This window comes from Pezoporus flaviventris, unplaced genomic scaffold (assembly GCF_033815535.1).
Source record: "Pezoporus flaviventris isolate CSIRO_AGI_PZ_B2104156 unplaced genomic scaffold, CSIRO_AGI_Pfla_v1 ptg000079l, whole genome shotgun sequence".
NCBI lineage: Eukaryota > Metazoa > Chordata > Aves > Psittaciformes > Psittacidae > Pezoporus > Pezoporus flaviventris.
Genome location: NW_026892627.1, coordinates 5,705,974 through 5,722,330, shown reverse-complemented (window position 1 = coordinate 5,722,330; position 16,357 = coordinate 5,705,974). Strand labels below are relative to the sequence as shown.

The following is a 16,357-nucleotide window of genomic DNA, read 5'->3' as shown; positions in this document are numbered from 1 at the left end:
AAACCCCTCAGTGACACAATGCTGCATTTGCTAATTCACATGTAGATTTTTGTCAATATAATAACAATAAATAACAATCATAAATAATTAATAACAATAATTTTTAAAAGACCAAAACCCAGTCAGCAGAGTCAAGAAGAGCTTACCTGGATCACTAAGAAATTCCTCTGAGGTGTTCCACATCCGACCATCCAAATACAATGTGCCATTGGTGGAGTTAAACTTGGTGTAGTCCCTGACACACTTGTGTCGCAAGTTGCCCATGAAGAGCTGAAGGCCTATGAGGGCAAAGACACTCAAGCAGAAAACGGTCAGGATCATCACATCAGCAAGTTTCTTAACAGACTGGATAAGTGCCCCTACAATGGTCTTCAGTCCTGGAGAGATAAAAGCCAAGAGTTTATAGACTGAGAGGCTGATACATGTCAGCAGATAGCTACTTTTCATGATGAAAATCTCCATGGAAGGGAAAGTTGGAAAGGCTTTTAGTCCATGTTTGTAACTGAATGGCAGAAACAAGAGACAGGTTATCACTATGAAGCTTTAGTTTGGCCTAGTTCTGTCTGAACAAAAATCCTGGTACTACTCTTACACAAACACTAATTTAAAAATGGAGGGAAAGAGCTGGATGGAAGAACAGTGAGATACAAAAATATTCGCGGGTAGAGAAAATATGGAATGTCTTTTATGTTTTCATGGAGCTGCAGGAAAGGCTGCAAAGCCTAAATCCCTTTGAATTTTGAGAATGTGAATTACTTTTAAATCACTCAGGTGATTCTGATAACTTTATCCCTCATATAAACAGACGAAGAGGTATGGAAATGTTATTTATCCCATGATTATTTTACATATTTTAGTGCCAAATCCAGCTTGCTATCCTAATATGAACAATTCCTCTGCCTTCAATTCATTTGCTTAAGACAACAATAATTTAGGATTAGAAAGAAGACAAATAAAATGGGCAATAAAATAAACATAGTGTAAACTATTTGAGTAAAACAACCTGAGGCTCCAACAATGCCTGGGCCAAGTTAATTTCTTTATAATATGCTGCCAGTGTAGATAAATCACCTTATTACAAACAAATTAGCTTTTCCTGTGTTTCACCTGTAACACTAGCTTCAGTTTATTATTTTACAAATATATGGATATAAATAATGATACTGTTTTCTCAAAAGATATTGCTTGCTCTTGAAGTGTTCCTGGAGAAAAGCACTGTTTGAGCTGACTGAATATTACATGAATATGACAAACCCCACTCTTTTCAAAAAAATACCCTTCTTTTGAACATGAGTGCTGTAGCTGGACGTTAGTATCAGTTGCACAATGGTAGCAATTTTGCTTTTTCTTTCCTATTTTTATCTAATTGTCAGTAAGTAGCAATCAGTGCTTCTGATACTCAGTGTCACCACTATGACAGCAGTAAGGGAAATTGAGTTAAATGGAAAAAAGAAAATGCAAAAAGGAAACAGGAGGAATTCTCCTGAGCAATACTCAGAAGCACATTGATTTGCTCACTGAATAAGATCATACACATTAAATCTCAGTTCCCTGGAATTCTCCCCCAAGATTTTGGCAACCTCAAAGACTGAGCTATGCTGTATAATATAAAATACTATGAAAATGTACTTGAGGACTCTTAGGAAGGCAAAATGGGTTTTTGGTCTTGCTTAACATTTTGTGGTTAAAGTAAGGGGAAATAATAGTTCCGTAAAGGAGGATGTACTGCTGAACAGGTCCAGCTGTCCCTGAATCCAGCAGCCTAAAATATTCCACAGAGTATTGCCTTTAGGTTAACCTGTGAATGATTTAACCTCTATAAAATTGCCATTTAATCAAATGGGACTGACCCATCAGGTGTGGGTAGTCCCCTTTCTTCACTAAATCCTTTGTTTGCCACTTTAAAGCTAGTCTGTGGCATAGTACAGAGGGGGAGGTTAGAGAGTTTCTGGCTGTACTTGAATATGAAGCAAAAAAATATTGCAGTACAAACACTAGGTAAAAGCTGGATTTTTGTGTGATCTTCACTTCTTAGTAGAAAGGGATTTTACAAATGAGGTCAATTCTATTCAGGTACTGAGAAAAAGGCCAGTTTTGAACTTTTGAGTCCATCTGTAGATTAGGCTACCTTTTTGATGCCTAAAGAAAAAGCATAGCTCTTCTGATAATCTAGCCTTTAGAAATTTATACTTGAAGTGAAAGTAGTTTTACTTGTAGCCCAATTCTGAAGGAATTCCTGGGGTCTTACCCTTTCCTAGAACTTTAAGACAGCTAAGTCTTAAACAAGTAGCAAGGTGGGGAAAAATAAATCTGATTTGTAAATGCATTATTGTTTTATCTAATATTTTGAGATGTTTTTAATGATTCTTAGCACTGTCTGCCCTTTGAATGGACAGATGTTTCTTCACTGAAGCTGGTGAAACTTGTGAAACCCAAATGAAAATCAAGATTTAAGAAAGGGAAAAAAGCCAAACCACAAATTCTTTTACTGCAGTACCCTCTGTGAAATCCCTGCTGTACATTTATTTGTTTGTAATACAAACACAAGCTTGGAACCTGTATTTGTATCGTCTAAGCACACTAATTAATCTTATTCACATGGGCAAGGACAATGGAAGTCCTAATGTGAACAGGGACAATATTAGGAAACGAGACTTACAAAATCCTAATCACCACTAAAGTCTACCTTTCTCCAAAATCAGGCCCCAGTATTGTTATTTCAAGGTCATTTCATGAAACATACTTTCACCAGCTTACTTACTAGGGTTTTAAATAGAATAGCAATCCTATACTAGTAGTTTTCCAAGTTCATTCCTTGCAGGTATCAAATAATTTCTTTACGATAGGGCTTTCTAATTATTTTTTTAAATTTTATTTTATAATAGCTTACAGGTTTCTGAACAGTTTGAGAATGCTTCAGTAATACAGTTGCTGTAATTAAAGACCATTTAAAAATACCTTGTGCTCCGCCTCCTGGACCTTTTTTTAAAACTTTCCAAGAAAACGTTCTGGTGAGTGGTATACTTACAATCTAACTGATTTTTCTCAACCTTTAAAAACAAAGTTTGCCTAAAAATTTACTAGTGTCTCTCAAGTTGCTTGGCACAACTCACTGCTAAGCAAAGTGTTTAAATCACCATTCATTTAAAATCTCTGTGCCTCAAACAGAAGGACTGAGGGGAAATAAGGACACCCAGAACCTCTTGCAGGTGCTCTGCATTTCTCTGAATCAATCCCATGTTTTGTAAAAGCAATGCTAGATGTATTCAAATTTAGAGCACTGTTAAATCTTCTAGATAAATAATCCTCCTTTGAAATAGTGCCAATGAGAGCACTGCAATATAGCTTAATAGAAGATAACATTTATGGGGCATTAAAGGCATATACTTAATTTTTGCAAGTCAAACATCAAACCAGGCAGCATGCAGAAAAAAATGAGGATCTGATCCAAAGCTGAGCAACATCTACACCCGTTAATGACAATGGGTCTATAGATTACTTCCTGTGGAGTAATCAATACAGGCTTTTCCTGAATCACTGAACACTTTCCACACCTCTGGGCGAAATCCTGCTTGCGTGACATGAAAAACACCGCGAGATCCAAAATCAGTAGGATGAGGTTTGTATAGGCAGCCTGACATCTGCAGAAAGCAAGAAGGATTTGGCCCAAACATTCCTGTTAATGCATGTAGAAATTACCACATTCAGAGGTTAATCAAATAATCAGTTTTCAAATGCAAATCAGAGACCATAGAAAATGCAAGCAACACCAAACAATGAGAAATGGCAAGATCCCAAAACACCATCCATTCCTTCTACGAGATGTGAGAAAGTATTAGCATAATTCAGTATGACATCCATACCAGATGTTGGCAATCACCTACAGAACATCAGACACTTTCATGCACAGTCTGGAAACAAGCAGGGAGAAAAAGCAAAAACGACCAAAAAAAAAAAAAAAAAGAGTGTGACTTGCACCATGATTGTCCTCACTCAGCCTACTCCTTCTCCTGAGGATACACGTCTTGCAAATGCTTGCATGACTCATGTGCATGCAGGGAGAGAAGAGTTCACTTTTGGTGAATGTTTTTTGTCAATAGCCACTGAGACGTGGGGCAGAAAAGGGTTTACTAGCATGTTGGCAAACTTGAATGATTGTCAGCATTTCTGTAGACCATCTTTCATGGAAATGTGACTGTCATGTCAGTCTCCAAGGAAAACACAAATTTCTCACCTCTGGGATAGATACTTAAATGATTTACCCACGAGAAGTATGACATTTTATCTCTCTGAAGGAGGTCTTCAGTGAGATTGAAGCAGTGAATGATGGTCCATCTCCTCCACAGAGTCTTAATTCTTGTGCTCCGAGCCCTGTTCTGGCTATCAGTAAAGTACCAGATAACATTCACAGCGCTATTTATAGCCTTTAGACTCACACTAACTTAAATGGGAGCTGGATCAGGCCCCAAAGTGCCTTGGCCCAATTTTCTATGAGGTCACCTTTCACCAGTACCCTGTCATTTTATGTGAGATGTCTGTGACGTACATGCCTGCTCCAGAAAGAGCAGTGGAGTTTCTCTGGATGCATGCGTATCACAAAATCCTGGTGATGATGATGGCCTGCATTTTACAGGCTTTTGAAAGGGGAGGCATAAGAGTGTGTGCCTCAGAACTTTGTATTACCTCAATTAGTAGTTATCAAAAACTGGTGATTTACATGCAGATAAACTATGATTCAGACCCTCTATTGTCATGGGAAGGGATCCTGCTGAGCACATGGGGACTCAGATATGCTGGCAATGGGAGACAAATGAGTTACTTCAGTGGGTTGTTTTGTTGCTGACCATGGTTTCCATCTAGATTGAAAACAAATTAATCCAGTTGCTATGGCAATGTGCAAGATGCTAATTAATAAATAAAATCACTGAGAGTTCAAGATTTTATGTTCCCATAGAGAAAATGCTACCTGTTTTTAAGCACCTGAACATAAGTGATATATGAAGAAATGAAAAGCTTTTTTTTGTTTTAATGAGTCTGGGTAAACAGATATCCAGCTACTGTACAAAGCTTACTTTCTCTTGGTAACACGGGCAACTGGAAAACAGAAAGAAATGGGTGTGTTTAGTACAGAAAAGGGAAAATTGTGGGGATCCATGAAGGATATTTGTGTTGCTGAATCTCCATCTGAAGCCTTCCTCCCAGGGCAAATCACCTAACGGCAAAAGCAATGAGGTGCTGGAACAGACTTCTCAGGAAGTCTGAAAATATCCACCTTTGAAGGTTTGTTAGAACAAGTCAGGCAATAAATATCATGCCACGTCTGAGGTATATTAAACACAGCCTTTGGCCAGGGGAATGGATTCTGCGAGTAGATCTTTTTGAATCCTTGGGCGTCTGTGTCACCTAAACATCCCTGTGTCTGCTTGCGCACTTTAAAGCCAAGCATTAAAGGTAGAGTGAAATTTTTAAAAGCACTAATTGTTAGCTTTACTGACTCCCTCTGGAGTCAATAGAGAAACTCATTGATTTCTAGTGAAGCAGAATGCCTTTGAAAACCAGCCTCTAAGTGCATTCCTGGACAGAAGCCTTACACCACGGAGGAGTTGGCCTGATACTTTCGGTAAGCAATTTCACTCAGCATGCTGAGGGCAAGTATGTTTGTGCAAATACAACTACCTGATGAAAAGCATGATCAATTTTATTGAGGAAAAGCTTAGAAATTTGAAAAGGAGAATACGTCTCAGCATTTTTTCACCTAAGATGCAAAAGAGGAAGCGAGAATAACAACCTTCTCCCCTTTCTAGCAGTTGAACCCAAAAATCTCATGAAATATATTAGTGTTCATCATCTTTTAATTTTTTAAGCCTATTGCGGAAAAATATTTCATCTCACCATAAGCCTACATTAGTACTGAAAACTGAGACTGATCTCCAAATAAATCTCAGCATCATGGCCAATGTTTCTTTTAGAATATATGTGGCTAACTGAAAAATGAACTGACTCCTCTGAAATTATCTGTTAGCATTAAAACCAAGCCTTAGTTGTGTTTTACAGGCAGCTAGGTGTTCTGGGCCAATTTGTAGCTCTTCACATCTGTAATTTAAACACACTAAGGGCACAGGTAATCTTGACAACAAAATCTAAGGCCGGATATTCTATTAGCATATCTTCATGCAGTTATGTCAGCAAATAATTTAGTTACTAGCACCTAAAAATGCAGTTATCAAAAAACTAATCAAATAGTCAGAAAGAAAAAAAAAAAAAAAAAAAGAATGTGAGTTATTATGTATTGCCTCAATAAATAATTGTCCTCTCACTTTTTTCTTTTTTTCTATTAGCCAACAAATGGAACAACTCAGTGTTTGGTATCACTGAAGGGCTTTGGTGTATTTTTAAAGAAAGTTTTTCTGAATTTCAATACTCCTCTTTTTGTTTTTAAATAAAAAACAGATTAAATTTATCATTTGATATAAAACAAGGTTCAGCTCCAACTCCAATACAGGACAGCATAAATAGCTGTATATATAACTCAGCAAAATTGACAGGCTCTGCTCTGAAGAAGCTCAAGCTTAAGACAAGATGGAAAGTGAAAGGTGTCCCCTGGAGATGGCTGTCCCTCCAAGTTAATCTTCAAATCACTTGCAAAGGAAACTGGGAAACCCTGGTTTTTGTTCTGATTAGCCATTATTATCCCACATGATCTGTAAAACTGTGCTCAACCTTCTGTTTCCCTAGGGAAAAAAAAATCCTTTCACAATGAAAATCCGATTAGAGAAAAGCCTTCTCTGTTAATAAATTATTCTTTGTAAACTTGAAATGAAAAATTAAGACAGAAACTGATTTCAAGGAATACCAGACCTAATGAATTAACATCTTAAAAATATTCTTTAAAAGCTGTATTTAAACATACACTTTCAATGAAAAGTACCTTGCTCTTTCAATAATTTCACAGATTTTTTGTTACTTTGATGTTGGAATGAGGAAGTAAGCACTAGAACACCTCAGTTCCAGAATTCCCATTTCTAGCTTATACTCCATGTGTGTGATGGTGTTAATACAAGTGCCTATAACTTTACTAAGTTTACACCACCAAATTTGTTTAGATTTATATTGCAGTGTAGATGTGAATAATAAGGGTTGGAAAAGCCTTCCTAACTTAAAAGAGCTGTGTGTGAGAATCTGAGCGGGTCTCTCGGAGTTTTAAATATTTTTGACATGTAATTGCCAACATCTGTTCAGGATAGTCACTGATTGGATCTACCATGCACGGTTTTTTGCTATCTTCTCTACCTTGTCATGCAGGTTGGAGATGTTAAACACTGGGGCTGAATGAGACCTGTCCATAGATAATGCTTGGCAAGAAATTATTGTCATATAGTTAGTCCTCAGAGGACTCATCTCTGCATTAATTACTTAATAGTAAATATTATTTAATATTTTTAAGAAAAAGTAATAGATTAGATAAAAAGCTATGAAAAATCTACCAGATCTGTGGTAAAATACTGATTTATTTGCTGATGGGAGGTAACCATATCCTTGCAAATGTAAGAATATTGGAGTCGATGAAATTCTGAACCTACTAAAATCAATGATGAAATATTTTCTGATCTTTTCAGGGTCTGAAATTTAAACAGTGTTTCTATCACATGCAAATGGATAAACACCATGACAAATTAGGCTATCTATGCCTGCAGTCTTGAAACCTCAACTCATAGCACAGACTTAGATTCCTCTGTTGATGCACTTTCAAACACAAATATGCATTTTAAGGTCATTACACTTTCATTTTTAAAAATCAGCACCTGATGACTTTAGAAGAGTTTCATTGTAATTTTCATGTGGCTCATGAATGAGTACTTTGTGTGTGTGATTCATGAGCCACCGTATACCACTGTTCCCACAGCAGCACTCATCACAGTGAGGTCTGTAATTTTGGAGGCATTCTAATGCCCTCTGCCCACAAAAATAGTATGAGAAAAACATATGAAAAATGTATTCTATTGACAGGTCACATTCCCTACATTCCTCCATTTCCTGATCAGCGTCTACGGTTATTTGTAATCACTGTGTTTACTACTGGAAATGGCATGTAGGCTTTAACTGCAGCCAGAGTGTTTAACCTGATTTTCACCTGAAATGACTGAGATTGTTTTCAGCGCCCGCAGTACTCTGAACGTTCGTAAGGCTGAGACATTGCCCAGGTCCACAAATTCAGTTATGTATCTGTAACAAGGGAAAGTCACACACAGACAATGACAAAACACCAGCAAAAAAAAAAAAACAACAGTCAAAGGGACAAAGAGAGACAGAGAAAGAATCACTTGTAGCTGAGAGCCAAAATGTAAGGATCAGGGCTTCTTACCTGGGATTACTGAAATAGTTTTTAAAGCTCTCAATACCCTGAAAGTCCGAAGAGGTGAAACACTGCCTACTTTCACAAATTCTCCTACATACCTGTAGAATTAAGTCACAGTTATTTGGAATTATACAATAGAGTATGAAACTTGTCTGAATGAAGAATGCAATCATAAAAAGTGGGAGCAAATGCAGCTGAATGAGAGACGCATCCACTTTTCAGGCTGTTATTTGATGCCATTTGTCCCAGTTTTTTCATAATATACATTATTTCAAATGTTTCTTGAACTTTTAAACTTATCTAATAGGCATCAATTCTTTAAAACTACTCGGTTAACTTTGTTACTGTGCTGTTCAGCAATAAATACTTTAAAAACTTCACCATCATGTAGCTTAACAAAAAATTCTTTACATTATAGGAAACATTAGGAGTTATTTTGCTACTCCTAAAAAAATAAAATCTTCAAACACCCAAGTAATTTTCACATAATATCTTCTGCAAACTACATATAGGACAACATCTGAAAATATCAGTGCAAATGTTTCTGCTTGGCTATTTATTCTAAGATGCTGCATTCTGTGCTAAAGCAGATGTTGGTTTCAAGAGATGCTTAAGAATTTACTTTGTTTTGTACATCAAATCCATGCCCTTTGCCTGCAGGAAGATGGATTTTGAATGAATATAATTGCAATCCTACTAAAAACTATTTATGATTAAAATACCAAGCCCAGCTCTTCACTGCCATGCCTATTTTGGTCATCATGAAGACCCATGACACATCTGAGTTGAATGCTGCCAGGCGGGTCAGTTATGGGATGCATTTGGTTTTATCAGTGTTTCACAGAATTTATTCCTCTGAGTTGGTATACAGTAAAAGCACAGTCACCATTGTATTCTCTGAACAAAACAGCTCTTGGACTTTTTAATTTCACTGTTAAATTACCATTAAATTTCATTTATACATTCCACACCTTTGAGGCATTTGTTTTTGCACATGAAGTTAAAAACTCACCTGGCTATTTTACAAAGCCTGCTTAAGTGGGTTTTGTGCAAAGACCTCTGGGGAGGACAAAGCATCCTCTCCATAACTACTAATCCAGATTATAGCCTGGAAGAGCAATATTGCTTCTCCTCCTCATAATCTCATAGGAGAGTCCGGGCAAAGATTTACCTGTTTCCTCCCCTGGTTTACTAAGTGTTTCCCTCCCAAACTCTAATGCAACATGCAAGGGTGGAAAAAAAATTATTTGGGCAGAAGCAATACCATGGGAATACAATTTTGCTGACTAGAGATTTGTAAAAACACATTATTAATATGGGAACAAGCATATGAAGCAAATATTACCGCTGCTTGCTCACAATAGTTAGCTCTAAGATTTATTTTGGCCATTTCTTGGATGAAATTTCAGCAGACCAGTTCCTCCAAATTGGGAAGTGAGAAGCAACTGAAATTCCCATCCTGGATTTTCCTGTTAGCCAGGGAATTGCTTATTGTCATTAAGCTGTTGGCAGGGTACTTCCCAATCCAGAGTTACAGCTGCCTGAAATGGAAAGTACTCACTTGACTGGCAAAGAGTGATCTAAACAGGGGCAGTTTTATAATTTCCTACTTTCCCTTGAACCCTTCCATGACCCTCAGAGGGCCATGGCTGTGTCTGCTAGCACAGGGTGGAAGAAAAGCCCTAAAGACCTGTGGCACCTCTTACTATCTAGTGTGCTATTTAAAACTACTGTCTGTACCCCAATCTGTGCCATTTCTGCCCCAAAGAGGAGCCAAGAAGTTATTTGGCAGCAACTCTAAAGCAAGTGGCGGTCTTTCCACTGGAACACACATCAGTGAAAGAATCAGATTTTCTATTAGCTCAAAACCCTCAGTCCATCTAAACCTCATGGCCCCTCTAACAGGCTCTCCCATTTCGAACCCTCATGCCATCTATTTTTCCAGACACAGAAATACTAGTTACAAGCAAAAACAATACCAGAGTTACCTGTGTGGTCAATATTACTTTAAATTACTTGCAAATTGGATATATATGAAGGATAAATCATATCAGAATAGTCCACTGTCCAATGCGCTGTCCTATCTGCTGCTTGCATACTTGGAAAGAGGATTCATTTTACACGTGAAGATCACACTGACTGTTCAGACTCAAATTTCAGTGACAGTAAAAGAGATGCTCCCAGAGGAGTTCTGCAGAGCTGGGGGTGATGCCCCAGTCTCCGCCCCAGCTGAGAAGACGAGATGGAGCAGAAGCATTGCAAAGGTTGCAGTCTGTGGCTCCCTTGTCCTTTTCCCTCCTGCTTTCTGCCTCAACTGCTAAAACATTCTTCCTTGAAGGATAGAGGAACCCACGCATGGAAACTCTCCATGTTGTGCTGAATTCAGAGAACTGCAAAAAAACCCACGTCCTAACTCACAAACAGATGAACTATCACACCCTGCTTTTACCACCTGTCTGATGTACAGCAGAGCAGGCTGGTGATGCTTTGCGTTGTTCTGTCCTGCCTCTCAATGCTGCAGGAGAATTGCTCTTAGCGCCACTTTAGGCAAATTTCAGCTGAGAAAAATACCAAATGTGTGCTGACCTCCAAAAACTCCTCCCCATCTGCGCTGCATTTTTTGAAAGCTTATCACAACGACCAGATGCCAGTTCAGCCAAATCCATAGGAATGCAGTAACAGATACCAGGATCAGGCCCAGAGCTGGCTATGATCCAAAGCCTACTAAAATAAATGGGAGTCTTCCCAACAAAGTCCACATACATTTTACATATCTTCATGCTGTTGTGCTAAATGCTGCTAATGTTCATAGAGCCATAGACTATTTCAAGTTGGAAGGGACCCATAAGGATCACCGAGTCCAGCTCCTGGCTTCTCACAGGACTACCTAAAGCTAAACCATTTAGCTAAGAGCATCATCGAGGCACTCCTTGAATATTGGTCTGGATCCCTGCACCCTACCTGAGTTGCGCTATCAACTTCAGTAGCCCTCACTGGTGTTTGAACTAAGCTGGGTTGAATATTTTTTCCCTATTTTGGTTCCATTCAAATATAACTGGCCCACAAGTTCAGCTCAAATGGAAGTGCTAACAGGCTTGCACCTCACTTAACACTGTGGATTACGAGGTTTAAAGATGGCAGCAAGAGCTCAACTAAAACCAAAATAGAATGTAAGTATCATTAAGCAGAAAATACAGGGAGACTAAATGAAGTCCTTCTATGATTAGGAAATGGAGCTTTCAGGGCATATCTAACCTGATTCTACTTCAAGATGACACATGCTTTTCATATGCTTTTTTCTCTTAGCTATAGAGAAAATCTGCATTTCTAGCTCAGCTTTCTGGTTTTCAGCTGGAGATACCAACAGCGTCAGACATCTGCCTTTGGCCAGAGCTTGGGCTGACCTTGGGTCTGCTGCTACCTTTGGCTGACTGCTTCCCTACCCCCATGTATTTTCATCTGTCTAGATGCCACAAATCCAACAGCTCTTTCAAAGCACCGGAACCTCACATGTTTTCAGTGAACTCTAATAATCAAGGTGGAAGTATATATCTGAAGGGGAATATCATGTTTGGGGGGCAAATTTCTATTCCCAAGATATATACAAGTTTCACAGGCTTTTAAATCAATTCTCTATTGCAGTAAAATAGTAATTACTTTCAGGGTGAGGAGGGTTTGTGAAGGAAGCAAAAGCAGTTTTGGTTGTGTTCTGGATAGATAGAGTATAAATGGGGATTTAAATACATGGGTATTCAGTCACACTTATAATACTTTCTATTCAGGGGTCTAAAGCTTCCCAAAATTGCATTAGATAGGCAAGTATTATTACAGATATACAAACAGCTCTCCGTGGAGCACAGAGAGAGTATATAACCTCTCCAAAGCATTTCAGGGAATTGAGAGAACAGAATTGAGAATTCTTCTGACTTCTTCCTCTGAAACCACTCAGGAAAAAAACTCTCCATCCTAATACACTTCAGCATTTTCTCATTGTCAGTACAATTTGAGAGAAAGATAAAAAAGAGGACCAATAGACAATTCTTTAAAAGTCCTACTGCATATCACTGTCTTGAAAAATACAAAGGAATGCTACTTACGCCATAACAATAACACTGAAATCCAGCCAGTTCCACGGATCTCGAAGGAAGGTGAATTCTGTCATGCAAAATCCTCTCGCCAATATTTTTATCAGTGACTCAAAAGTATAAATACCAGTGAAAGTGTACCTGGGAAATAAAGTGGCCAAGATAAGCAAGAGCATTAGCAAGCAGTAGATGGCAGGAAAAGCAGAGGCACACTCAGCTCGATCCTGCTCACATGAGACATTCCTCTCTTGGTGTTGCTCATGCAAGTCATGGCTGCAGTACCAGGCTGTACACAAGCAGCTTCATGTGTGGCCCAAGGGACATGTAAGAAAAGGGAAACCACTCCTGACAACCATAGAATGAAGACAGCTTTCACCAAATGGTGTACCTTGATGAATCCTCTCTCATTAAGTCAAGCATGAATACTCTGTTAAGCTGTGCTACAGGACTTTTGAAACTCTGCAATCACCAGTGAAAGAGGAATGGATTATGCCTCATTGCTTGTTGCTTCTCTAATTTGAAGGAGCCTGGTTGTTCCATTCATACCTCCCATCTCTTCCTGCACAGGACACTTTGAAGGACAGCAGGTTAAAAAAATGTCCCCACTTAGTTTTATTAGCTAAAAAAGGGTATTCTTCTTGCAACTTCCCTGTTCGCTATGTATGGTAAATCACACCATCCCTCAGAATTAAACAACAGAATTCCCTCACTGAGAAAGAGTAAAATAACTCCCACCTGAATACTATATATAATAATTTTGACCTGCTTGAAAGTAAAAGAGACACAGGGGTGTTTTTTTCCCATAGTAAGACAAGCTGTTTATTAACAACAGCCGCCTGTGATGATCTTGGATAGAACATACATCTTACCTTTTGTAATAAAGATGATACTTGTAATGAAATTTACCAAATTCTCTGTGGAGGACAATAATATATCTGACTTACAACATTCAGATCTCTATTCACCCAGGGATCTACCTACCATCAGAGATGTACTTCAGGGCATAAAACATCTCTCTTTTTTTAATGTTTCTTCTTGAGTCATGTAGCCCAATGAGACTAAGTATTCAAGGACACACCTCAATAAAAATAATAAATGTTTAGGATCCACCATTGGCATTCCCTACACCTTTTCTACAAATGAAGATGTAGATGATACGAAAGCCTATTAAAAACACCATAAAGACACACCTAAAATCCCATAAAACACAAAGGCAGTCATGATGTTAGGGGCTTTCACTGGAAATGCTATCTTGAGCTTTCTGTTCAGTCCCTAAACATAGCAGATATAATGGTGCCACCACACACAAAAAAATATGGCAGCTGGGATTCCTGTTTGGTAAAAAAAAGTAAAAAAAAAAATAAAATAAAAAAAGATGTAAGCAATTAAAGGTGGTATTCTAAGGAAGAACTTCATTATGCATAAAATGCAAATATTTTCTCTCAGCTGTATTCTGCTGATCTGCAACAGGGCACACATACAGGATAGTGGCAAATCCCTTGCTCTCCAGACACCATGTCACACAGCAGAGTTAGTTACACATGTTATAAAACCTCAGTATGCTTCATGTTAAAATGGAGTTTCATAGGACAGGTTTTGTGCAACAGTGGACATTGAATGTTTATCACATCTCACATCTCCTTTTTGACCATACACCTAGGAATTATCTTGTATCTGATTTTTCATGATGCCTATTTAGTTTTGCTCTGGTATTTCAAATATAGGTCACCCATGTGACCGCCTCTTTAAGCATGTGCATTCAGTAATACATGCAGAAAACACATGCAAAGAACTAAAAAAAAATACTTAACGGTACATAAGCTCATTAAAATGATAAAGCACTTGTATTTATTCAGCATGTCAGATGGTTTAATTGATTGTATAATCATCATCTAATTCTAAATGGATCGGGCAAAGTCCTCCAGCAACTGAGCAGCTTCTTTAACAACAGAAAAATTTTTAGTGGAGGGAAGTTGAATTGATTTCTTTTTTCAAAATGGTCAGGAAAATGTTTTAAAGGAAGATCTAGGCCAAATATTTGCACAAGGTTACTCTTCCATCCCCTGGTAAGTCTCTGGAACAGCAGAACAAAATGGATTAAATGTATTGCTTCCAAAACCGATATTAATCAATTTGAATTACAGTTCATTGGGTTATTTTGCTCCTCAGAAGTCAAAAGCCTTTGATTTAATTCTATTCATTTGAGGAGGAAAAACTATGAGGTATGAGGAGACAGAAGAGGAAATATGGAAGCACGTACTCCAGGCTGCACAAGCCCATTTGCATTTCTGTTCTATGTTTCTTCCATGCCTTATTTGACGCACTGATAAAATCATCCCCATTTTCCTGCTTACAGAACACACTTTGATATTTTTTGTTTTGTTGATATCTGATATTTAATGTTTGATGTCCCAGCTGTAAACTCACTGACCGAATATTGACTCACATTGATGAGATGTCCATGCTTCAGCTGAATACATATGACTATGGTACTGTATGACGGTTTGAAACAGGAAAAAGGACAACATTGGGGGAAAAGTCACAGGCATACTTGAGGGTACCATACTATACAGAAATACATGAAACATCCTGGGATTAGGATGTTATTGTGATCAGATGAAATATTTGGTTCAGCACTGTCTATAATTAGCAATTTATGGCCTAGAAGATGTGCCCTGCATGATTCTGAGAAACCAAAAATAAGGGCATTTTACTGTCTTTCCTTACAGCCCTGAGTAGACCAACCACCAGGCTATGGAGCAGCAGATGGCTGTGTTTATCATATGTCAGTCAAAAATAAAAAGTGTGTTCTGATTGGTTCAATGAGCCAAAATAATTGTTTAATGCACTGTAGGTTGATTAGCTTGTGCATCTGGTATCTGTTTCTAAGAGGAATATTTTAAAGCAACTTAAAGAAATTAAATGGGCTTTCTGAAGCTAGTTGGCCTTTTCTAAAATTAGTTTAAAAAAAAGAAACAAACAAAAAAAAAACAAAACAAAAAAGCCCTTCAAGTGATCCTTTGGTGGTTGTTGTTTTTTTTTCTGAAGGTTTGACAAACTAAAAAGATTGGAAGATAAAAGCATTCCCAGACAACTTTATTCTTCCTCCTAAGGTATGCTTATCAATGGTTACAGGGGAACACTACTCATGGTGAACTCAGTCCAAAAGAAACTTCTGCTTCTGATAAGTTTCAGATTAAGGACAGAACTAAGTACATCCAGGAAGTATTTTCTGAAATAATTCAACTTAAACTCCACCTGCCTATTCTAGTGCGTCCAACCATTGAATCTCTTGCATGGGAACTGTGAAAGGCTGGACAGTTTCAAATGGAGGTCTCACCATATGTGTTTTCATTCAGATGTAGCATAGCAGGAGCATTTAGCAGTAAGTGTGAGCTTGGTAGACTAAAAAAGTTGTTAGTTTACTTACTAAGGGAGTTTTCACAGGCAATAAACCCCTGGAAAAACATTTTGTCATGACAGATATTATCATCAGTATTACTAGAAAGAAATTACGCCACAGCAAACCAGAGGAAAAAAAGAATATAACAAATGGAAGAGAAGGATGGGATAAGGATAGGGCAGCTGTAAAGCAGCAAGGATACTTACTCAACATATTTATTCCAGGACGGAGTCTCTGACTGTGCCATGAACACACAATTAGTTAAAATAGTGCACATAATAAACATACTGAACAATGTAAATAAGCAAATTAAGGAAAGCAACGCATATGTTGTTAAGACTTTATAAATTATTTCACACAGGATGTGACAGCTCACTCATAATTTGCAAGTTGCTTAAAAAGGACTATAGACATTTGTTTATAAGTACATAAGGAAACAAATTATTATATACACATAAAAATTATAAGGAAACTTTTCCTCCTTTTTTTCCTTTGCCTACATTTTTATACATT

General features: G+C 37.8%; 1 protein-coding gene across 4 annotated transcripts in view; it reads right to left on the bottom strand.

Moving 5' to 3' along the window:
- LOC133280109 (sodium channel protein type 5 subunit alpha-like) overlaps window positions 1-16,357 on the bottom strand; it is a 215,612-nt gene that overhangs the window by 151,784 nt on the left and 47,471 nt on the right. For 3 of the 4 annotated variants that reach the window (XM_061474506.1, XM_061474507.1, XM_061474508.1), the window contains exons 4-7: window positions 16,051-16,141; window positions 12,454-12,582; window positions 8,132-8,223; window positions 147-377 (exon numbers count right to left, since the gene is read on the bottom strand). In XM_061474506.1, the coding sequence (XP_061330490.1) occupies window positions 147-377; window positions 8,132-8,223; window positions 12,454-12,582; window positions 16,051-16,141 (543 nt within the window). Of the gene's footprint in view, window positions 1-146; window positions 378-8,131; window positions 8,224-8,362; window positions 8,455-12,453; window positions 12,583-16,050; window positions 16,142-16,357 lie in introns of all 4 variants that reach the window. The other variant, XM_061474505.1, reaches the window with a different exon arrangement.